Source organism: Ursus maritimus, unplaced genomic scaffold, assembly GCF_017311325.1.
Source record: "Ursus maritimus isolate PB19 unplaced genomic scaffold, ASM1731132v1 scaffold_27, whole genome shotgun sequence".
Lineage (NCBI taxonomy): Eukaryota > Metazoa > Chordata > Mammalia > Carnivora > Ursidae > Ursus > Ursus maritimus.
This window is the reverse complement of record NW_024425230.1, coordinates 34,718,704-34,742,276: the sequence shown is the minus strand read 5'-3', so window position 1 is coordinate 34,742,276 and position 23,573 is coordinate 34,718,704. Positions and strand designations below refer to the sequence as shown.

Here is a 23,573-nt window from a genome sequence, read left to right as displayed (position 1 = left end):
GGCCTGGGGGCACAGCGGGCATGGCTGGCCCGGGGCCACCGAGCCAGAGAGAAGGAGATTAAGTTTTCGGTGCAGAGAGGAGCTAAGCTCTCGCTCCGGCCACCGGTCCGGCTGCCCCTGGATCAGCGGCTCGGAGCCCCACTTAGCCCCTGTCAGGTCTTCACCCCTCCTGGGCCTCAGGGCCAGCGGAGCTAACAGGCCCCCCCAGGCTGGAATAGCCCCTCCTGGAGATGGTCCCTGAGGCCCAAGGGCACACGGGGAGGCGGGGCGCAGGCAGGGCCAGCACCCCTCAGCCCCTCGACGACGGTCCTAGGTTTCCAGGTGAGGAACTGAGGCACAGTCACGAAGGGCTGGCAGTTCGGATCCATCGAACATTCAGTACTGACATCTCGGAGGCTTCTCTGAGCAAGGCCCGGCCCCGACATCCACCGAGGGCATAAGGTGGGGGGAGGCATCCCCCCCAGGGCCTGGGAGGAGCGGCACGGAAGGGGAAGGAGCCTGCAGCTCCCCCACTCAGGTGAGGAGGCCTGTCCGCACCACCAGCGCTGTTCGGACTGACCTACTGAAAGTCAGGCCCCTGAGACACCCTCCCTCAACCCACTGTGGCCCAAATGGTCAACTTATGCACAGCAGACACGACATCCGGAACCAGGTTGGGGAGGCCAGTCCGCAGACCTAAGCGCCAGGCACCGTGCTCCTCATGGGGGCTGGGAGCTAGACGGTAGCTGTTGGAGCCGGTCTGGCCCAGGTCTCCAGGTCCCGGCCCACCCCCACCCCTCCACTGCCCTCTGCTTGGACACTGAAGGCAGCCAGCAAGCCCTCCCTGCTCCCCAGCTCCTTTGCCATAGTCCCCATCCCTGAAAACCCCTCCAGGGAAATCCATGCCCCATGCCCTGCCCCTCCCCCAGAGTGCGAGGAGAGCCTTGGGAGTCTGACCCCATCCCTCCAGGGTTCCGGTGGCACATACCCAGGCCCTTTCCCAATGGGCTCATGTCCTGCGGGAGAGGTAGGGGCCATAACTCTCCCTGGCATCTGGCAGAATCCAGTTCTTTCCGCCGCTGGGTGATGTCACCTATTGTTAAACGGCTGTGCTTTTTATAGCTTCTGCGGCAGCTAGGGAGGGTGGCTGGCAGGCGGCAGGGAAGGGCTCTGTGGGCTTCCAGCCTCGTGCTCCTAGCCTTCCCAGAGGGCCAGCAGCTGCAGAGAAAGGGAGAGGTTTCTGACATCTCAAGGAGAGAGAAAGAGTGGTCCCAGAGGGGAGAGGGAGGCAGGCCCCTCTCCCTGGTGGGCTGAGCTGGGCAGCTTTCCTCTGCTCCTTTATCCAAAGGCTGCCCTCCCACCCCACCCCCGCCTCCCAGAGAGGATGCCCCTCCCCCAGGAGCTGGGAGTGGGATGAGGCAAGATGTCAGCCCTGCGGGGAGCAACCAGAAGCCACCCACCACCCTGCCCTTCTCTTACACACACACACACACACACGCATGCACACGAGCTAGAGAACTGACACCTCTTGGAGCTAGAAGGGAGCACCGTGCCCCTTTCAGAGATGGAAAGGACAGTGGCCCCCAAGAGAGGTCAACGGCCTGATGGAGGCCCCGCCCATGGGCCTGGCACTGCAGAGCAAGTGGCAGTGTGGCTCTGTCATCAAGCAGCCGGGCTCAGGAGTCCGCAGGCCTATAGGTTTCTGCCACTTCCCAGGCCCATGACCTTGAACCAGTTTCTTTACCTCTCTGGGCACAAGTTGCCCTCCTGTGAAACGGAGATCATATTGGACTCAGCATCAGAGCCAAACGAGTATCCAGTGTTTCGTGTTTCTTGTCTACTAAGAACTCTACGGATCCTGGGCAGTCAGAGACCCGGGACTCTTTCCACTGCGTCTCATTCTTTGCTCTTGGAGCCCCCAGGTAGGCCTTCTGTCACTGGTTTCCAAAAAAAAGACAAAGCTGCACGGTGACCCTCAAAATCCAAGAGAGAAATCCCCCACCCCTTCCAAACCAGGAGTACAGCCCTGATTCCCCATCTACCCAGCTCAGCACCGGCCAGAGTCAGGGCTGCTCTGCTCTCTGCAAGTCGGGGGCTGACTCATTCCTGAGCCTGCTGCTGATGCACGGTTTCTGGGCTTCTAGGATTCTTCCATTGGCTTATGCATTCCAAAGGGATGTGCTAGACACTGTTCCTTGCACTGAAGGCAAAGGTGGTGACTTAGAAGATCGTACCCCTGGGGGCGCCTGGGTGGCTCAGTCGTTAAGCATCTGCCTTCGGCTCAGGGTGTGATCCCGGCGTTCTGGGATTGAGCCCCGCATCAGGCTCCTCTGCTATGAGCCTGCTTCTTCCTCTCCCACTCCCCCTGTGTGTGTTCCCTCTCTTGCTGCCTCTCTCTCTCTGTCAAATAAATAAAACCTTAAGAAAAAAAAAAAAGATCGCACCCCTGTATGGAGGAGTCCACCATCCAGCAGGACGGCCTGGCAGGTTGTCGGTGCCCCCAGAAGGGTGATGTCTAGATACCCGGCACTGGGGAGCTGCTCTCTTTTTGGGGATAGATAAGCAGGACAAAGCATGGCCTCTCCAAGGTGTGAGATTCAATCCAGGGGAGACAGAAGGCACCGGGCAGCCAAGTAAGGTCAGGACCTCGATTTGAACAGAGCTTGTCAGACTGCAGAGCTCTCAGGTTGTTGGCCCGCTGCTCCCTCCCCAGGCACGTGGTTTTGTAGTTTTATTAACCGTCCTCATCAGCCGTCTTGCCGTGGCTTTGTCTGCGCGGTCTGCTGTCTCCCCCACGAACCTGTGAGCTGCCCGCGTCTAGTATGTGGGACCCAGGCAGACACTGAGCAGATTTTGTTGGATTGAATGTGACTGACTTAAACAGGGCTCTGACCCAGGGACCTAAGAAAGGGCACAGCTGGCTTGCTAGAGAGAGCGTTTTGCCACAGTTCTCCACCCCTTCCTTCCAGAAGTCCGGTTTGTCTGGCCCTATCAGGTTTCCTGTGGAAGCAGCCTCCTCCGAGCAGATCCACAGTGCTCCTCCCACACCCATCCTCTCTTTGCTTCAAACAAATCCCTTGAATACCGAGGCATTGATATTCCTTTTTCCAGCTACTTAGGCCCACTGTGAACTCCAGCTCCTCCTCTGAGCTCCTATGGCCAACTATTTGCTGTAGCAGTAGATGGAGCAAAGCCAGTCTCTCCCCCCTCCCCAGGGACATACTCAATGATGTCAAAGCTGAGACCTTCGGGAGATTAACTAGTATTGCCTCAATGTGCAGATGAGAACACTGGGAGGGAAGTGGCCGGGATCAAATGAGGTTATCCTCTTTCCTTCTCTGCAGGACATTTTTCATCGGGTCCCCCCAGGCCGGCCTGGAACCGTTCCTACATCCAACAGTTCTTGGTGAAAACTACTCTCTGGGTCTCCCACTACAGGCCTCGACTCCCTGGGACTTGGATCCCGGCCAGAGGCTGAACCTGGGCACAGACACAGCCCCCCCGCCCCCCATCCCCTTGGCTTAGCCCCTGGGTTCCTAGGTAGGAACCCTAGAAAGCCTCAGACTCACAAAGACACGAAGCCCAGTTTCGTTTAAGCCCCATGCCTCTAAACGGCGCACATGTCTCTGTTCGTCATCTCGACAAGGAGCCTGAGCCCTGGAGTGGTCACCAGGCTTTCCCTGGGTGCTCAGGAATTAGGCTGCTGGGGGTTGGGGGGGAAGGGTTTTTCCTGAGACTCACCCAAACAGCTTTCTCGGGCCTCGGCGACCGGGTGTGACACACACGGCTTCTGGCCTCTGCTACCTGCCAGCCTGCTCCACACCGGTCGGGCGGACCCACCTGCCTTTTCCCACCCACTGTGCCCGAACCCATGCACGCTGCTCACTTCTCTGTCTCCTTCCCCCTCCCCACATCCCCAGCCTCTCTTTTCAAACGGGCCAACCTGCTGTCTTCCAGCCCTGATGGTCCCAGAACCTCCCACCCTTGACCGTCCCCCAGCCAAAGACTGGATTCAAGGCCCCTCCAGCTCTGTGTCCATGGGTTCTCGGCTCTTCTCTGCCCCACTGCGTCCTGCTTATGAGCAGGCACGGGGCGAGCTCAGCGTGATCCCCACAGCTAGCAGGAGTCTGGCTCACAGAGGCGTGTGTGGAATGACCATGGCTCTCCTCTCTGTTTCGGAGATCTTTCTCCAAGTCCGGAGGCCGCTCTCCTGCCTCAGTCAACGCTTCTGCACTGATGTCTCAGTGTTCGTGTGCGTCCGTACTTGTCAGCTGTCCTCAAGCTGCAGTAGGAGGCGTCCTTGGCCCCCAAGCGCTTCCACACCTGCCTGTCACTCTGACCCTCGAAATCTCATCCCTTAGAGTCTGGAAGCTTCTAGAGCGTCCTCCTCAAGTGCCAACAATGGACACAGAAAATGATGCCGAGTATCTCTAGGAATCACAGAAATGCAAAGCCAGTGAGATGGCATTTTCGACCTGTTGGGTGGGCAGAGGCCTATTTCTGAAGGTATCGTTGGAGACATAGGTAAAGAAGCACTCTCAGACTCTGGTGGCGAAAACTGGGACAGCTTTTGGGGACAGTTTTACAGTAACTATTAAAAAATGAAGCCCCTTGGAGGCAAGTGCCCTACAGGACTATTCGCACCCAAACTTGTATTCCTGGGCTGCTCCGCACAGAGTGACTCGTAAGAGGGACAAAAGCGGGCAGAGCCCAGATGTCTGTAAATAGAGACTGATACAACCCATCCCGGCACAGTCACACAACACATGTCCCTCCGGCCGCTCACTAAGACAAGGGAAATCCGTGTGCACCGGGGTGGGAAGATGCTCGCTACCTGTTACAGCAGAAAAGCAAGTTGCGGAGGGGCGCCTGGGTGGCTCAGTCGTTAAGCGTCTGCCTTCGGCTCAGGGTGTGATCCCAGGGTCCTGGGATCGAGCCCCGCATTGGGCTCCCTGCTTGGTGGGAACCCTGCTTCTCCCTCTCACACTGCCCTTGCTTGTGTTCCCTCTCTCACTGGCTGTCTCTCTCTCTGTCAAATAAATAAATAAAATCTTAAAAAAAAAATAAGTTACAGAAGAACATATCTAACAGCCTCCCTGCGGGGTAGAAGAGAAAGAAGTGGGGGGCGTGGGGGAGGTGTGTGCACGCGGGCGTGCGTGCTCATGGTGCGTGTCCAACCCAAGCATTGGTCTCCTCTCTTCAACGGTCACCTTCCTCTAGTGCACGGGGGACAAGAGGACTGTGTCTTATTGGTGACCATGCAGTCGTCTACATGGGCCCCTGCTCCACCCTCTCCTCCACTTCGGATCAGACCTCATCTCTGAATGCCCTATGCAGGGCCCACTGAGGAAAAACCACGGGCCCTGCTGGGTCCCTTCTGTGTCGCCTCGTTCCCCCAGCCCCTGCCATCATGCAGGGCTTTTCTGGAGAGCTGGACCAACCACAGGGGATGGCAATGTCAGAAAAATATTTTAAACTGTCCCCTAATTATAACCTTTTTCTCCAGCATGTTTTTAAAATTATTTTTAAGATTTTATTTATTCATTTGACAGAGAGGGAGGCAGAGTGCAGGCAGAGAGAGAGGAAGATGCAGGCTCCCGACTGATCAGAGAGCCTGATACGGGCCTCGATCCCAGGACCCTGGGATCATGACCTGAGCCAAAGGCAGATGCTTAACCGACTGAGCCACTCAGGTGTCCCTTGGGCATGTTCTTTAAACTGAGACTAGTACACTAAAGGGTAAGCCCAAACCTTTGCTTGATCTTGCCTCTCTTACCCTGAAGCCTCCGCGTCTACATGTGTGGAGCTGGGTCTTTCGGGGGACACAACAAGAAGGGAAATCACCATGGGAATCTCCTTGGGGGCACCCCCCAGGTCCCAGCCTTCCCCCCTGTCCCAAGGACTGCCTTTGGAGTTCCATGTTTATTCACAGGCTTCAGAATTATCCTCGAATAGCTAATATTGCAGAATAACATAACATATTAAATTGTTCCCCTACCGTTGGTCACTTGGAAAGTTGCTAAATTTTCCGCGTTGCGGTGAACACCTTCATACGCAGAGACTTTTGCTTATATCGGATTTTCAGAGTGAAATTACCAGATCAAGGAATACGACATAAATATCTTTATGGTTCCTGCTATAAAGATTGCCAGATTGCTTCCAGAAGACTCACTCTCATTTATAATACTACCAACACCAATTACATCTACCAGTCCCAGGATATAATCGTGCCAACACTGGCTCTCCCCCACCCCACCTCCCAGTTCGAAGATTATAAATGGTATCTCAAAGCTGTTTTTCCAGTTTTTCTCCTTACTGGCAAGGGTGGAGTTCAGCTTTTCAAAAGCTTTGCTTCAAAGGTGCCCTAAGTTGCAGTGACACGTGCTCTTCCCTTTCTAGTCAGAGCATAATCAACAGCGCTCATGATGACAACGATTTTAACAGGGCTTAGAATTCCTTCGGTCTTTCGAGCACTTTACAGTTTACAAACCTGGGCAACCGGCACCTCATTTTATTCCACCAGGAGGCAAGGCAAGGCAAAGGGTTTTTCCTCCCATTTGTGGATGAAACCATTGCAACGAGACAGAGCGTGTGTGGCCCGAGAAATGAAGCGCAGCGGGGCTGATGTCAGGAATCACGACGGTGCTCAAAGAGGGCAGAGAGACTGCGCACTTCCTCTCTCTGGGGCCACGTGCTCTCTGCTCTCTGCTCCCTCATGTGTCCCCTCCTCCTCTCGGCCCCTCATCCCTTTCTGCTGCTTTTTTTTTTTTTAAGATTTTATTTCTTCATTTGAGAGAGAGAAAGAGAGAGCACAAGCAGAGGGGAGAGGCCGAGGGAAAAGCAGACTCCCTACTGAGCAGAGAACCCAACTTGGGGCTCCATCCCAGGACCCGGAGATCATGACCTGAGCCGAAGGCGGACGCTTAACCAACTGAGCCAGCCCGGCGCCCCTCTTTCTGCTTCTTTACCAGCGTCCACAAGACTGCAAATCGCAGCGCACCCAGGCTCTGCCCGTCCTCCCGTGTAGGCTCCAAACATCTGCTCAGTCTCTGCCCCTTGGAGCCTCACCTCTCAGAAGAGACTCTGGGCCTCCCAGCCTCCCAGATGGGTTTTCCTCTGCTCTCCTGTCCACCTTGGTGAGGAGCAGCGGGCCATGTGGTACTAACAGAGCTGCCCAGGCTGAGATCAGAGCTCTTAGAAGGGCGTGGAAAGGGAGGCAGAGATAGGCTCTTAAATACAGCCGTCTCCGAAAGCTGCTTGCTGTGTGAAGTTGCACCCAGGAGCCTCGCCCAGACCCTCAGTCAGGCTCTGCCCACCGGACTGGCCGGGGGTGCCCCCCTGCGCAGATCGGGGGAAACCTGGAGTCTGAGGGAGAGGGCCGGCCCGGGCTTCCCCTGGCCCTTGCCCACCCAGCCTTAGCCCTCCATCCCCCTCTGCAGGTGCGGATCTGGGAGATCCCCGAGGGGGGCTTGAAGCGGAACATGACCGAGGCTCTCCTGGAGCTGCACGGGCACAGCCGGCGTGTGGGGCTGGTCGAGTGGCACCCCACCACCAACAACATCCTGTTCAGCGCCGGCTATGACTACAAGGTGAGCGGCCCGGCAGCAGCCGGGGGTGGGGGGGAGAGGTGCTCTCTTTAGGGGCCACCTGTAAGGAGTACTGTTACTCTCCTGAGCTTGTTGACCAACATTGTCCCATCTGTCTGTTCATTCATTCATTCATTCATTCGCTACTCAGGGCTGGGCATCGCCGGTGGGCCCATCATTGCTGGGGTCCACAGAGGCCATCTCTCCAGCTTTTCTGGCCCCTATGGATTAGAAGAGAAGGCCCACTCCTTCCCACACCCTCTTCCGAGCCACTTCTTAAATCTAGAAGTGGCTGCTGCCCTCTTGATGGGAAAAAGGAGCAACCAAAGTTGCTGGAGGGAAGAGAAGGGCATGCCCTCCCAAGAGGTGTGCCGGCCACGGGACCCTGGCCGGGAACACGAGTCCTTCTGGCTCGTAGCAAAAACCGAGCCCACGCTGGGGCTGGGCTCTGCCGAGGGACAGCCGTGGATTTGTGCGACAGGGAGTGTCAGCCTTTGATACAGAGTTTCACGCCCCGGCCTGCCTCCCAGCACAGCCCGACCCCGCATGGGGCGTCTCTCCCAGGGCCATCGGGTGCAGACGGGGGACAGACAGCTCGGGGCTCAGCCGCAGGGCCCACCCTCCCCACCCTCCCCTGGCAGGTCCTCATCTGGAACCTGGACGTGGGAGAGCCGGTGAAGATGATAGACTGCCACTCGGATGTGATCCTCTGCATGTCCTTCAACACGGACGGCAGCCTGCTCACCACCACGTGCAAGGACAAGAAGCTTCGCGTGATCGAGCCCCGCTCCGGCCGTGTCCTACAGGTGAAGCCCCACAGTCTTTGAGGGGAAGGGAAGGTGTCGGGATCTGGGGCGTGGCTCTCAGTCGGGCCTAGAGGAAACGGTTGTGCCAGCTCCCCTTCTCCCACGCACCTGCCCTGCACCTCCGAGAGCCAGCCTCTGGGTTCTGGGTTCTTCTCAGCTCACAGAGCCCCTGCCTTATCTGCGTGGGGAAGGACCTCAGGACCCTTTCTCATCCCCACTGTACCCCTCTCCCCAGGTGGGATTCTTCCGGCCTGCTCGGGGGGCAGAACGGGTGACCCCCTTCAGCGCACAAATCCCGGGGTGTTGCCCAATATGGGCCCAGAAAAGGGGGCTCTGGACTCGTGCCCGGCCACCTGCATGGGACGAGCCTGAGGGACATGGCTCAGGGCACCAGCCCCGGGGACGGCTCCTCGCGGGGAGGTTGACGGTGAATTCAGCTCCAGCTTGGTCTTTGAGTCTCCTGGGCCTTGACTGTAAGGAAGGGCTAGATGCCGTTTGGGAGTCAGAGAGGAACACTTCCCGAGCACCTACCGCGTGCCAGTCACAGGCCAGGTGGGACGGAAAACGTGGATGAAATGGGAGGTTTGCCTCCTACGCAAGAAAGGACTGATGCTTGACCTGGTGCCGTTTATCCTGGAAGAGCCCGAAATTGCAAGAGCAGAAAGTCATCTACTACCACCACGGGTAACGACCCTCAGAGCGACTAGCATCATCAGGGTCCAGCAGCCCCGACTCCGAGCTCACTATGTGGCTCCGCGGCCTGACTCGCTGATCCCTCCTGACAGCCTGCTAACGTGGGCACGGCTACTCTCCCTGCTTCGCACGGGAACCGAGGCTTGGGGAGGGTTCGAGATGGAAGCTTAGACAGGCGGAGCTGGAATCCCAGCCCAGCCAGCGGCCCCCAGAGCCGCTGCTGAACAGAGAACCCAGGCTCCACAGACACGACCCGGGCCGGAGAGGTGGGGCTCCTGGGGGCTACCCTCGTCGGGCAGGACCAGAAAGGACACCAGCCCGGGTCTCTGCGCTGCTCCGCCAGCCTCTGGTTTCAGACCTGATGCTGACTCATCCCGGCAAAGGACTGTCGTGGGTTAGGAGGAAAAGGAAGGGTCACGAACCAAGAGGCGGGGAGGAGGCGGAGAGCTGGCCCGGTTAGAAGGAGTCCTGGTGAAGCCAGTAGGTGGAGCAGTGACCCGGGGGTCCCCTGAGCTCCTGAGCCTCATCCTTGACCTCGGAGATGCCTTCCAGTAGGTGCTGTTGTGACACCTGGGAGAGATGCCTCGCTGAGAGCCCCTGGCACAGCTGACTTCAGCTCCCCCTTCCCCATCCCCACCCCCACCGCCTGGGACACGGCAGAAAGGCCTAGTTTCCCCGCCCCAGGGCCCCTTAGCTCCACAGCACCTACGGTGGCCTCCTCTGGCGGCTGGAAGGAATCCCCACAGCAGCGAAGTGCTTCTCTCGCAGTTGCCGAGGCCAGAAGTCCAAAGTCAAGGCTGCGCTCCCCCTGAGACTCCGGGAGAGAACCCTCCCTCACCTCCTCCAGCTTGTTGGCCGCATCACTCCGCTCTCGGCCTCCGGAGTCACGTCACCTCCTCTGTGTGTCTGCAGCGCCTCCCTTTTTCTTACCTCTTCCAAGGATGCTCGTGATGACCTCTAGGGCCCCCTTAGATAATCCAAGGCAGTGAAGGACCCCATCTCACAGGCGCCACCGAGGGAGGCCTGGACCTAGCTTTTGGGGGCCCCATTCAGCCCACCACAGTTCCCTAGTGTCCAGGGCCCTGGCTCACCAGCTCTCTCTGTCCCCGCCAGGAGGCAAACTGCAAAAACCACCGAGTGAACCGGGTCGTGTTCCTGGGAAACATGAAACGGCTTCTCACGACAGGGGTCTCCAGGTGGAACACGAGACAAATTGCCCTCTGGGACCAGGTCAGCCACAGGGAGGCCGCTGCTGACATGGAAGGGTGGTCACTCTGGGGGCTCTGCCGGGGTCAGGGAAGGCGGTAAGGGGCCATCTTGCCGGGACATAGGTTGATACCGGTCTCCATCCCCCCAGGAGGACCTGTCCATGCCCCTGATCGAGGAGGAAATTGATGGGCTGTCAGGCCTCCTGTTCCCCTTCTACGATGCTGACACCCACATGCTCTACCTGGCTGGAAAGGTAGTGGACGATGAGGGGCGGGAGGCGCTGGGGCAGCCTGTGGGAGAACCCGCCCCATTGGGTCCCTGCTCCTGCCCTGCCCCCTAAGAAGAGCCAGGCCAACCTCTCTGGGCTTCCCTGCTCATCCCCTCGGGCTCTCACTCTCCTCCACCAGAACCCGCCCACGGGTCTGCCATTCATTCCCACTGAAGTGTCAGTGACATCAGAGGTGCCCTGGGGTTTGCACCGGAATAAGGATCAGAGCCAGAAGTGTAGAGGACAGTGACTCATGGTGACATTTGAGGCACCTGCCAGGTGCTCTTTGGCAAATATGGCCTCGTGTATCAGAAGCGCTGTCTACACACACGGCGTCCCCACCCCACCACCCCCCTCAGTGCCCTGGGGCAGCCGGCCCTGGGTCTAGAGCCCAGGTCTCCCTGGCCTTTTGACCACCCCTGAGGCACAGCAGAGGCTTCCTTTAGCAGACCCCCGGGACCACCCCCCACTTTGCTCACCTCCCTCCCTCTCTCCCTGCCCCCAGGGAGATGGAAACATCCGGTACTACGAGATCAGCACTGAGAAGCCCTTCCTGAGTTACCTCATGGAGTTCCGCTCCCCAGCCCCGCAGAAAGGCCTAGGTAAGGGGGGGGGGGGCTCCAGAGGCTACCTTGGCTGTGATGCTGCGGAACGAGAGACCGGTGGTTTGGCTCACGGGTCACCCGTGCCTTGAAATGAACTAGCAGACTCAGAAGCCCACAGCTCCTGGGCCATCAGAAGAGGACCCACAGCTGCTGGCCCTCAGGTCAGCCTGCCCTCTTCAGCCAGCCCGTCAGCGCCCACCTGACGGACTGCTAGTCCACGGGGCCTGACACCCTGGTCTAAGGTCTAGGCCCAGACCCTTTCCTGAAGCCTTTGGGAAGCCAGGCCTCCCGGGTCTGGGAACAGCTCTGTTCTTGCCTGAGAGGACAGGAGAAAGTTCCAGGGGGTCCGCATCCCTGCACCCCCAGGCTCCCCGGTGTTTAGGCAAATCCTACAGAGGGCCCAGGATTGACGGAGCGTCACGAGTCAGGGCAGGGGTGAGATGTTCTTAACACCCCACATTCCACCACTAAAGCCTTACAGCAAAATGTTCATTCCTGTCAGCTAACACTGACAGCACGCGTCATTCAGCAATTCCCTGTTTGGGGTCGGAATCGCCCAGTTGGAAGAAGTTTCTTCCGGGGCTCCGTTCCCTCCTTATCTTGGAGCCTGAATCTGGCTTGTTCCCTGGGCGTCTGGTGTTACGGATAGGGCCTGAGAGCCGGCTTCCAGGTCGCCAGTGCTGGAAGGGCCCGAGAGCCCACCTCAGGGACTGACAGCAAGATGGCGGCCCAGAGATATGCCTGAAGTCCCAGTGACCATTCCTTTGACGTCAGCCTTCCCCGACTCTATCTTCTCCTCCTCTTCACTGTCACCTACCTCTTCATTGAGCAGAATAAAAAGCAGCCTGGACTTTAGAGTCAGACCTAGGTTTACATTCAGACTCAACTGTATACCTCACCCTTCTGAGGCTCAGTTTCTCCATCTGTGAAATAGGGAAAATCAAACCTACCTTCAGGTAGGGCTATTATAAAGTTTAGATAGAGCACTTGGCAGAACACCTGGTTCCTCCTGCTCTTTCACATAGTCATTCAACAAACACTGGGGAGCAGCCCCTAGATGCAGTGGTACAAAATACAGAACCCAGCCTTACTCTCGTGGAACTCACATTCCATTAAAGGGAGACAGATAATAAACAAATAAGGGAGGAAAATCCTGGATGGTCATAAATTCTAGGCAGAGATTCATATAAGAACAGAGAGCAACTAGGGCCTATTTGGGACCAGGTAGTCAGGGAAGGCCTCGCTGCGGAGGTGACCTTTTAAGCCAACATCTGAAAGGCAGGAAGGGGGAAGAGTAGGGCCAGCAGAAAGAGAAGTTGGTGCAAAGTCCCTTGGCAAGAATGAGCCTGGCAGGTTCTAGAAACAGAACGGAAATCAGTATGACTAAGTATAGGCTCTGTAATGTAGCAGAAGATGGGGAGAGGGTTGGGACGTGAATCTGGAGCTGAGGGCAGGGGCCAGACGCCATGGGATGGATTAGAAGGATGTATTCTTGAAGGAGTCTCCAGAGAAACAGGGGGGAGAAATATATATACATATATATATATATATTAGAAATCCATATATATATATATATATATATATATGGATTTATGAGGAACTGGCTCACACAACTACGGAGGATGAGAAGTCCCATGACTGGGGCACCTGGGTGGCTCAGTTGGTTAAACGTCTGCCTTTGGCTCAGGTCATGATCTCAGGGTCCTGGGATCCAACCCCGTGTTGGGCTCCCTGCTCAGCGGGGAGTGTGCTTCTCCTTCTCCCTCTGCCCCTCCCCCTGTTCATGCCCTCTCTCTCGCAAATAAATAATAAAATCTTAAGAAAAAGTCCCATGATCTGCTGGCTTCCTGGAGACCCAGGAAAGCTGACGGTGTCATTCAGTCCAAGTCTAAAGACCCGAGAACCAAGGGAGTTGATGGTGCGAATCCCAGTCTAAGGGCAGGAGAAGACGACATGAGCGGTCCCAGTTCCGACAGGGAGGCAGGAAGAAAAGGAGTGACTTCCTCCTTCCTCTCCCTTTTGCTCTGTTCAGACCCTCCGCGGTTTAGATGATACCCATCCACCCTGGGGAGGGTGACCTTCTTTCCAGAGCCCACGGACACGTACAGTGAACCGTTACACAGGGGAAGGAGTTTGGGTTTTACTGGGAACTCACTGGAGGGTTTTCTTTGTCTTCGGCAGACAGGTGGGAGATGGGACAGCGTGATGCGATCTGAGATGTTAGTCTAAGGTTGCTCTGGCTTCTGTAGGGAGAATGGATTTGGAAAGGACAGGAGGGAGGCAGAGAGACCAATTTGGAGGCCACTGTGGCCTTCTAGCCAAGAAAGGATGGTAGCTGGTGAGGGGGGCAGGAAGATGGGGTAATGAATCCCTTTAGGAAGTAGGGTCAGCAGGACTTGAGGAAGAGGGAGGAGGAGGGAGGAAGCAGGGAGAACTGTTTCTCCTCTCCCCCTCGCCTGTGGCCACTGTGGAGCGTCTGCCATGAGCCAAGCACTTGTCGTAGGCTCAGAGAGGCTAAGCAACTCACCCTAGGCAGGTCGCATAGACCCTAAATGGCAGAGCCAGAATTCAAAGCCAGGACTGCTGGCTCTAAATTCCACTTGGGTACCTTTACAGTACTTCCTTCCAGCTCCCAGAATTCCTTTATCTCTAAGAGCAGCTTTCCATTCTGGTCAAGGAGAGCTGGGACCTTAACTCAGTTTCACATCAGGGAAAAAGAAACTAACGTTATCTGTGCTCACGATGAGGCCAGGCAGTCAATGAGCATCTTCTCGCTCAGTCCCCTGACCATCTCAGGAAGGGTCCTGCTGTCCGCCTCTAACCAGCCAGGGAACCTGAAGCTCAGAGATGCAGAGATTTGCCCCGGGTCGCCCAGCCAGAGGGAGGGGCAGAGTCAAGACTCAGAACCAGGTGCGTCTGACCCCAAAGCTTGCGTTCCAAACCCCACACCGTTCAGATTCCTCAGTCGGTATATAGCAGACACCGCTGTTAGGAACACGGTGGCCAGTGCACACACGTGGATAGTAGGACACGCACGCACGCACACACACACGCCCTTGTCGGCCCCAGATGTACGACGGGACAGCACTCTCAGGCTGGAGGGCTCATGGAGAAAGGTTTCTCTCTCCTCCGCTCTCTCTGAGAACCAAACACAGAGGCTGAGGGAAGCTAGTGTATTTTAGAAGGTGACAGGCTCAGTGGCCCAGCCCCAGCCATCCTCTGTGACCTGCAGCAAACCCCTTTCCCTAGACCGGCAGGAGTCTCATCTGTCAAAAGAATGGAATAGACTCGAATATTTCAATAGCTCCTCCCAGTTACAAAAGGCCCCCGTTCTAAAGCGGGCACTTGGTGAGCCAGGTCTGGCCCGAGGGCCTGATCTGAGATGGTACCACCCAGACACAGAGCCTGGCTCGAGAAGCCCCCAGAGCACCTGCTGCCCTGTGCATAGATCCTTGCCTCCTAAGTGCTCAGGGAGGAGGGGCGCTGACGGGGGCAGCCCGGACCCACGGAGCTGCGTGTGCCTGTCCGCAGGGGTCATGCCGAAGCATGGGCTGGACGTGTCAGCGTGCGAGGTGTTCCGCTTCTATAAGCTGGTGACTCTCAAGGGCCTCATCGAGCCCATCTCCATGATTGTGCCCCGGAGGGTGAGTGGGGCTGCGCTGGGCTCCAAAGGGACCCCCCACATTGAATCCTAGCTGGCTCGCCACAGACTGACACCTGAGGAACCCAGAAGAAGAAGGTCCTGTGGACTGGGGACTCCGGGCCCAATTTGGGTGGTGGCGGGGGGTGGGGGGGGGTAAGATCAGGGCGGTTCCAGGGTGGGGACAGTCTGGCTTGCTGACAAATGCTGGGTGGGGATTCCAATCGGGAGACGCCCGAGGGCTGAGGCTTGGAGGCAGGACAGCCGGAGCCTGGTGAGAGGTCTGCAAGGAGGGGCTGCTGAAAAGCAGGGGTTCTTTCAGCGGCCCCCATCTGTCCCCCTTCTGCTCCCCCCACTGCAGTCGGATTCCTACCAGGAAGATATTTACCCCATGACGCCGGGCACGGAGCCAGCTCTGACCCCCGATGAATGGCTGGGGGGCATCAACCGAGGTACTGCAGGGGGTGGGCTTCCCAGGAGAGGCTTCGAGACGGCAGCTTTTGCCTTCACTCTGGTTCACCCATTGCCCTTTGCGTAGCGTCCTTCTTTACACCCCCCACGCTCGGCCAGCTGTCAAGCATGGTGTGAATGAAAGACATCGTTCCTTGACACGCCACCAAATTGTCAGCATGAACGTTTCCCTTGCCTTTCTTAGATCCTGTGCTGATGTCTTTGAAGGAAGGCTATAAGAAGTCCTCAAAAATGGTATTTAAGGCTCCCATCAAAGAAAAGAAGAGCGTTGTGGTCAATGGAATAGATTTATTAGAGAATGTCCCGCCCAGGACAGAGAACGAGGTAAGGAATATAAGTTATTCCCTCTCCAGGTCCTGGAAGAGCGAGACCTTTACATTTCAATTATGGGCTTCAGGCCTTTAAGCTGGCTCCATCTGGGGCATTTATCTTTCTGTGACAAATACCGTAAGTAGCCTGCTATTGGCTTCCGTTGCCTCTGACCCCAATAAATAAAGGCTGGGATATGGTAGCGCTATTGATGCCCCCACCCCACCCCAGCCCTCACTAACCCACACAGTCCCGCGTCTCATTTCAGAGCGGGGCTGTCATTTGCTGTTACAGGAGTTATAAATTGCTGACCAACAGAGGAAATGCTGGCCTCATGCCTTACATCATGCCTTCCTCCCTGGCATTGTGGCCGGATGGGGTCTGACAGTTCCCTGTTTGGGGGGAAGAGGCTGTGTTTATGAAGGTACTTTGCACCCTTTAGAATGGGAGCAGCTCATTCAGGGGCAACCATAGCTGGGGCTTATCCATGCCCCCCGAAGTCCTCTCCCCTCTCGACTGTACCACCAGGCCCTGGTGCCAGGGACAGAGTTCGGCTCAGCCAGGGTCCACAGGTGCCTGCCCTGTGCCAGGACTTGGCTTGATGCAGCTCAAGTAGAGATGGGCTGCATGGAGCCACCCGCATCTGAGTCCCGGTTCTGCTATTGCCCGGCTGTGCCCATGCAGGTTTCCTGTCTTTCTCATGGTAAAGTTCGGTGTGTGTGTGGGGGGATAACACATAGGAATAACACAAGGTATTTCCTAAGGGTCTAGCACTCGTCCTGGCCCATAGGAAGTGCTCAATGAGGCTCCCTGTATTAGTTATCTATTGCTATGTAAGACGTCACCCCAAAACTTAGTGACTTAAACCCACAAATATTTATTATCTCATAGTATCTCAGAACGGACACCATGGTTCACGGTCTCTCGTGAGACCTTGTAGTTAAATTGGCAGCTAGGCTGCAGCCACATCTGAAGGCTCAGCCGGGGAAGGATCTGCTTCCAAGTTCACTCACATGGCCGCTGGAAGGACTCATTTCCTCACGGGTTGTTGGACTGAGGGTCTCAGTTCCCCATGGACTATCAGCCAGAGGCCTCCCTCAGGCCCTAACCGTATGGACCTCTCAGCAGGGCAGCTCACAACATGGCGACTGGCTTCCCTCAGAGTGAGCAAGAGAAGGTGTCCAAGATGGGGGAGTCACAGTCTTTTTGTAACCTAACCTTGGGAATGACAGCCCACCACTTCTGCCATCTTCTATTCATCTGAAGCAAGTTACTAGGTCCAGTCCACCCTTGAGGGGTGGGGTAATGTCGGGGCCATCTGAAAGGTCTCTTGTCACACCAACTTACTATATCACTATTATTTATAAAAAGAAGATTATTCCTGACCTCCAAGACCTCACAGTCTTATAGGGAAATTTGAAAGGTAAACTGATAATTGCTATAAAATATATTTAGCACCATTATAGAGGGATGGTCAGATGTTTAGGATTGGATGGAATCAAGTGAGAAATGAGATTTGCCTCAAAATAATTTCTGAAAGAAGTGGAGCAGGTGAAGCGGGTAGGAGTAGAGATAAAGCAAGAATGGCCGCATATTCTTTCTTGAGGCCGATTGGTGAGTACTTGGAAGTTCATAGTGCTAACCTTTCCACTTTTGTATCTATTCAGCATTTTCCATTAAAAAAAAATTTTTGTAAGCACCCTGAGAAGGTAGCAGGTACCTGAGTTGCTGGGATAGCCCCGGGGGGCCCTACCAAGAGCCCGAGCTCAGTTCTGGAGCCCATGTGGGGCAGGGGGGTTGGGCAGTTGCGAAATCAAATAACATTTCGTTAAAGCTTGTTTATATGAACAGGGAAACTGAGGACCCACAGGGAAATTTTCAAGGGTCTCCGAGCAGGCAACACAGATCCCACAGTCTGTCTGCACTGAAGCTTGTGCTTCTTTGTTATTGCAAAGAAATCTGCCCAGAGCCTTTTGACTCTGGGTTTACCCACAATTTAAACCATCGCAGCCAGTGGGAAACAACCAATTAGAAAAATGGACTGTAAATGGTGGACACGTGGGTCTACGTGTGAAGAGAAACCGGTAGCTCGATCCAGGGGAGGAGACTTAATACAACTCTGAATTTTACTAAAAATCAGTTCATCGTACACTTCAAAGGAGTGGAACTTAGGGTATGTGAATTACACCTCGATAAAACTGTTTGTTTTTTTTAAACAAAAGCTGGGGCGCCTGGGTGGCGCAGTCGTTAAGCGTCTGCCTTCGGCTCAGGACGTGATCCCGGCGTTCTGGGATCGAGCCCCACATCAGGCTCCTCCGCTATGAGCCTGCTTCTTCCTCTCCCACTCCCCCTGCTTGTGTTCCCTCTCTCGCTGGCTGTCTCTCTCTGTCAAATAAATAAATAAAATATTAAACAAAAAACAAAAAACAAAAAACAAAAGCTGACCAAAAATTGATGCAAAGGAATTTGAGAACTTGGAAGCCACAGGCGTGTATGGAATCATTTAATGCAGGGCAAATAACACGTCATCGCTTCAAAAAGATGTAACCAGGACTGATCGGTTGGTTAAAAAAAAAAAGCCAGTTAAAGAAAGAATCATACAAATGATAGAGACATTCTTTAAACCATTCATTTTCTTTTTTTTTTTTTTTAAAGATTTTATTTATTTATTTGACAGAGATAGAGACAGCCAGCGAGAGAGGGAACACAAGCAGGGGGAGTGGGAGAGGAAGAAGCAGGCTCATAGCAGAAGAGCCTGATGTGGGGCTCGATCCCATAACGCTGGGATCACGCCCTGAGCCGAAGGCAGAGGCTTAACCGCTGTGCCACCCAGGCGCCCCTAAACCATTCATTTTCATTTAATGCATTAAGTCAACAGTGCTCACTTCGGCAGCACATAGACTAACACGGTAAAATAAATAAATATGTAAATCCTATTTTGACGCAGGACCAAGACTTTTCTTTGAGGAGCTTCCTGTTTGGGAATCTATGTCTTTCACAAAGAAATCATCCTTTCGTTCCAAATGGCAGTTTCGATTCCTTCGAGGTAGAGCAAGAAAACAAAGCCTGAGGGTTTTTTCGGAGTGCTCCCCCATTTTTTTCTTGCTTAAGACAGATTTATTGAGGTATAATTTCCCTGTGGTAAAAACCGTCCTTTGTAGTGTCCAGCTCCGTGAGTTTTGACAAACCCATCCAGCCAGGTCACCACTCCGGGACCATCTGTAAGATATCAACTATTGCCGAGCCTTTATGTTTATACTGCCCGCCCACCCGGAACTCAGGAGCAACTCGGTTACCACCCGCTTTATCTAACGCGTGCAGCTCAGTTTTCATGGAACGACAAGTCTCTGTCCGCAGCATTCCTTCAGAGTCGCTCCCATCTCGCTACAGTATACACGATCCAGTGCGGCTCACACCAGGGAGTGGGAGGACACCCCCAAGTGCGTGTCAGGAACGTTCCGGCCGAGGGTGGGGGGTCCTCACGTGGCCCGCTGCTTTGCGGGACTCAGTGGTTTTGCCAGCACCTGTCCGTCTGTGTTCTGGTGGAAGGGGCGGGACTGGTGAATCCAGGGCCGTGTCTCAGGGAAGGGCTGTCCCACCCTTCTGCTTGCCCGTGTCCACCCCAGCCAGCGAATCGGGGTGCGGTGTGGCCCTTGGTGGCAGAAAAGCTGGCTTCCATTCTGCATCCTCGGCTTCCCTGAGAAGAGAAGGATACAAAACATTGTAGAAAGTTTCCCCTTCAGAATGGTAAACAAGAGTATTCTGTCTGCACCCCTAAAAGGGTGAGCTGGAGATATTTGGGAAGGGGGGGCGGTGTTGGACTCCCAGGGGAAGTGGGAGCCCGTGAGCTGGGTCTGGAGAAGGGCACGCTGCAGGCACAAGAGCCTCTGGGGATACTAAAGAGGGTCAGGGGGAAGCCCGGGGACAAGGGGTGGAGGCCGGGGCGGGGGGAGCGGGGCGTGACACCCCATCTCACCTGCTTTCTCCCGCGGCCCCGCCGCCCCTCTCTTTGCCGCCCCAGCTCCTCCGAATGTTCTTCCGGCAGCAGGATGAGATCCGGCGGTTGAAAGAGGAGCTGGCCCAGAAGGACATCCGCATTCGGCAGCTGCAGCTGGAGCTGAGAAACTTGCTCAACAGCCCCAAGAACTGTTAGCTCCCGGCGGGGCTGCCTTCTCAGCTGACCTCCGACCTCGCCGCGGTTTCCACGCGCCCCTTCACTCCCCCTTCTCCGGCGCCCCCAGACACAGAGCCGGGCCTGGAGCTGGGGACAGCCCGAGGACCCCGCCTGCCACCTCGAGGCCTGGAAGCTGACCTTGGACCTCTCGACCTCCTGCTGAGAAAGTCCCCAGCCTCTCCTGGAGACATGTGGCTGGAGACCCGCCCTTTCCCTGCCACCCCAGCAGCCTCAGCCACCCCTCGGAGGGGCAGAGACCACAGACTCCCTGCCGGGTGCCCTCAATGGACCAGGGGGCAGAGGGCCAAGCCAGGCCCCCAGGAGATGGAGAACTTGAACTATTCCCCTGCCAAGGGGCTGCCAGGACATCTCGGCCCTCCTGGCCGGGGCTCACAGCATCCCTGCCGAGTGCACCGTAAGGGCTGGATTCCAGGCCTGGGGTGTTCGGCCTCCCCTCCCCGCACCTCCCTCCCCTCCCTGGCAGCCCCGCAAGCCTGACTCACCTGACAAGGGCTGCAAGCAGCCCAGCTCCTTTCTGTCCCTTGCCCCCTCTCTCTTGTCTTCAGGGAATTAAGAGGATTGCTCACCAAGGCCATAATGACCCCTTGCCTTCCCATGATTCTCTTCAAAGCTCTTGGAACACCCCTTTCCCGTTTAATTTGTGAGGTAGGCAGGGTAGGGAATAGTGTCCCCATTTTACGAAGGACGGAACTGAGGGTTGCAATGGGGAAGTGACTCACTAAGTCACCCAGAAGGTCAACAGTTGACCCAGGACCAGGACCCAGCGTGTCCAGACTCCGGGCCGGGGCCCTTCCCACTGCATCAAGATGCCAATCCCATGGGGGCTTCCCCAGTGCCCAAGTCTCTGTGGAGAAAGAGAACTGGAAGCCACTGCTACCATCTGCCCAACACCAGTAGTGCCAATGTGTCACACTGCCCAGTTGAGGCCCTTCCCACTCGGTGCCCCGGCCCCCACCCTCTGCTCTCCCTCCCCAGAGGACTCCCTCAGATGAGGCCCCTTCCTCCTGGAAGCCGAGGCTGAGAAGGGTGTAGCTCGGCCCTGGGGACGGCAGAGCAGGGGTCCGATCACTTCGAGGGATGCTCCGCGCGCGTCTCTCACCACTGCTGTCTCAGCCACTTTCAGCCTTACGCTCGTAGAAGGACCACAGCCCCTCACGTCCGTATAGCACTTTAAAGTTTACACGGTTCTTTGACCCGTAGGATCTCATTTAAGCCTCACCTCCGCTCCAAGAGGTGGGAAGCATTCTCTCCATTTGCAGATGAGGACACAGAAGTGGCCCAAGGTCACAGGACTCTTTGAGACGCCGTAGTTCATTGGGTCATCTACACATTTTTGTTTCCTTATCTTCTCCCGCCACGTCCCACTACCCACAGAGTCTATAAACACTGCTGTCAGAAAAGTCACAATTTGGGGGCGAGATCTGGCCTGGGGGTCAAGAAATGGGTGTCCACTCCTCTCTCATTAGCTAGGATCTACTAGATGCATTGTGCCCCACCCCTGCTTTTCCCGTGGCCACCCTGCAGTACATCCCTCCACCGAGGCCGGGGCTCCCTCAGCCCCTCCAGGTCACCTGGGCAGGGAAAGCCCCCAGCCCTCAGGCTTTTGCTCCAAGAACCCTCCACCCTCTGGGCCAGCTAAAGCAGGGTCTCCGGGCCCTCCACCCCCCGCAGCTAGACAGTGTCCGTTCTCATCTCCTCACACTTCTGGACCTTTTTTTTTCTTCCCCATTGACCTTTGTGGTCTTCTGTGATTATTTATGCTGCCTCCCAAGGATAGAATTGAAATAAAATGTTTTCAACTTATCAAATCTGGGCATGACCCTCTCATTTAACCCCAGGGGCTGCCGTTCTTGGTCAAGTGGTATCTTGATGGTCAACTTCCCAGCCACAGCTTTCGCCTTTCTGGAACGACAAACCATGTCTGTACCTATAGATATCATTTCACACTTTTGTTCATCCACAGCAGGGCTTCTGATCCAGCACCACTGGTTCAGACAATTCTAGATAATTCGTTGCTGTGAGGGCTGTCCTACCACTGTAAGCCGTTCAGCAATATCCCTGGCCTCCGCCGAGTAGACGCCATAGCCACCCCTACTCAGTTGTGACCAATAAAAATGTTTCCAGGTATCACTCAATGTCCCCTAGGATATGAAAATCGCCCCCAGTTGAGAAGCACTGTTCTTCAGTTATTCGGGAAGCATCTGCTCTGTATCCAGCCCGGGGCTGGCGTCTGGGGGACGCCTGTGCTTTACGCTGAATGACGCTTCGTAGTTTCCTTATACTTGACTCTTGATCTTCACAGCCGCTCTAGATGCTGTGTTCTAAAATTATGTCCATTTTCAAGAAGAGCAATCAGATCAAGAGCCATGACACGCTCAAGGTCACTCAGCTGCCGTAGTGGGGAAGACGCACAAGGATGTGGATTTTCTGAGCCCGGAGCTGGAGGAAGCACACATGCCCAGTCCGCCAGCCAGGCTCACCGCCGGGTGGAGTCTGGTCCGAAAGGAGAGCTGGGGCCCATCATGAGACAAGAGATGCTGGGCAGGGGCTGCCAGGCCACTGGGAGACACTCCGTCTCTCACCAAGCCAAGGTCGTCATGGAGCAGGGTTGTCAGGCTGCAAAGTGGACAGGTGTGGGGCAGGGTGGACACCACAGGAAACTCAGAAGAGCCAGAGGAAGGCAGGGAAAGTCTTAGAAAAGAGGGCTGGAGAGGAGATGGCAAAGGGAAGCAGAGGAGCGTTGGGCAGGGCGCCAGAGACCGGGAGGGTGGTTCGAGCTCAGCTCTGCCTCTAACTGGCTGTGTGACCTTGAGTAATTCGCTACTCGTCTCTGGCCTTCACTTTCTTCTTCTGTAAAATGAGGGAATAAGACAACTTTAGGGTTCCTTCCTGGTCTAACACTTCAGTTTCCATTACGCCAGCAGTTGAGAGAATGGGACAAATCGCCAAGAGCACCCAGAGTCCAGCTCAATTAGTACAAACGAGAAATAGGTCAGCAGAAGGGAAACAGCAGAACAGTGTCTTACGGGGCTTGGATGCAGGAAAGTACTTTTGCCAAACATGAGTTCGAACACAGACACCCCTAGAGTCTCTGCTCCAGAGCAACGCACAAAGTCCTGGGCTTGAAAAAAATGTTAAGGTCACTGAGAGTCCAGTTATGGAGGGCTCCTTCCCCTGGCTGGGACGCTGGGAAGATGCTTTCTACCTCGACTGAGACATTCTCCTCCCCGGGTCCAGGGGAGCAGATGAACGGACAACGAGACCTGTCTCATGTGTGCCTCTGTCCCACTGAATCCCCAGTTCTGAGCCCAACTGGCCGGCTCTTTAAGCATTACTGAAATAATGGCAAATTGTCCAAGGTCAGGGTTAAATGTGACTTCCCCCCAAGTAGCCCATTTTCCCAACTGCATTGCTGAATAACCCATCCGCTCTTCATTGGTTGTCATTAGATCCTTTAGTTCTCATTTACTAGAAAATATTCCGTGCCTGGTCTGTGATGCTGAGCCCTCTTCGATTGCTGTAACAACGTAGGAAAGCAGACCCCTTTATGGTTCTTTGCACCTGCTTCTACTCCCGTGTCCCCACCACATGCGTGCTCCCTTCTTTTCTCCAGGTGAGGACATCTTAGGCTAAACTCCAGATCCTTCTCTTCTATGGAGAGGTCCCTCCTGGGCATGCCTAGAACTCCTCGTCCTGCACCCTAGACACCTGCCTGAGTTTTCAACAGAGTCCAACACACGCTCAGTAGCTGGATCTACTCAGTACTGGGTGCTGGGAACCCAGAAATAGGAAAGAACCAGGCCTGCCCTTGA

General features: G+C 55.5%; 1 protein-coding gene across 2 annotated transcripts in view; it reads left to right on the top strand.

Moving 5' to 3' along the window:
• CORO2B (coronin 2B) overlaps positions 1 to 21,591 on the top strand; it is a 127,099-nt gene extending 105,508 nt beyond the window's left edge. For both annotated transcript variants that reach the window (XM_040643058.1, XM_008708668.2), the window contains exons 4-12: positions 7,419 to 7,568; positions 8,207 to 8,371; positions 10,178 to 10,294; positions 10,422 to 10,526; positions 11,047 to 11,143; positions 14,678 to 14,790; positions 15,148 to 15,238; positions 15,442 to 15,581; positions 19,588 to 21,591. In XM_040643058.1, the coding sequence (XP_040498992.1) occupies positions 7,419 to 7,568; positions 8,207 to 8,371; positions 10,178 to 10,294; positions 10,422 to 10,526; positions 11,047 to 11,143; positions 14,678 to 14,790; positions 15,148 to 15,238; positions 15,442 to 15,581; positions 19,588 to 19,719 (1,110 nt within the window). In that variant the 3' untranslated portion in view covers positions 19,720 to 21,591. The remainder of the gene's footprint in view (positions 1 to 7,418; positions 7,569 to 8,206; positions 8,372 to 10,177; positions 10,295 to 10,421; positions 10,527 to 11,046; positions 11,144 to 14,677; positions 14,791 to 15,147; positions 15,239 to 15,441; positions 15,582 to 19,587) is intronic.
• The last annotated feature ends 1,982 nt before the right edge of the window (positions 21,592 to 23,573 follow it).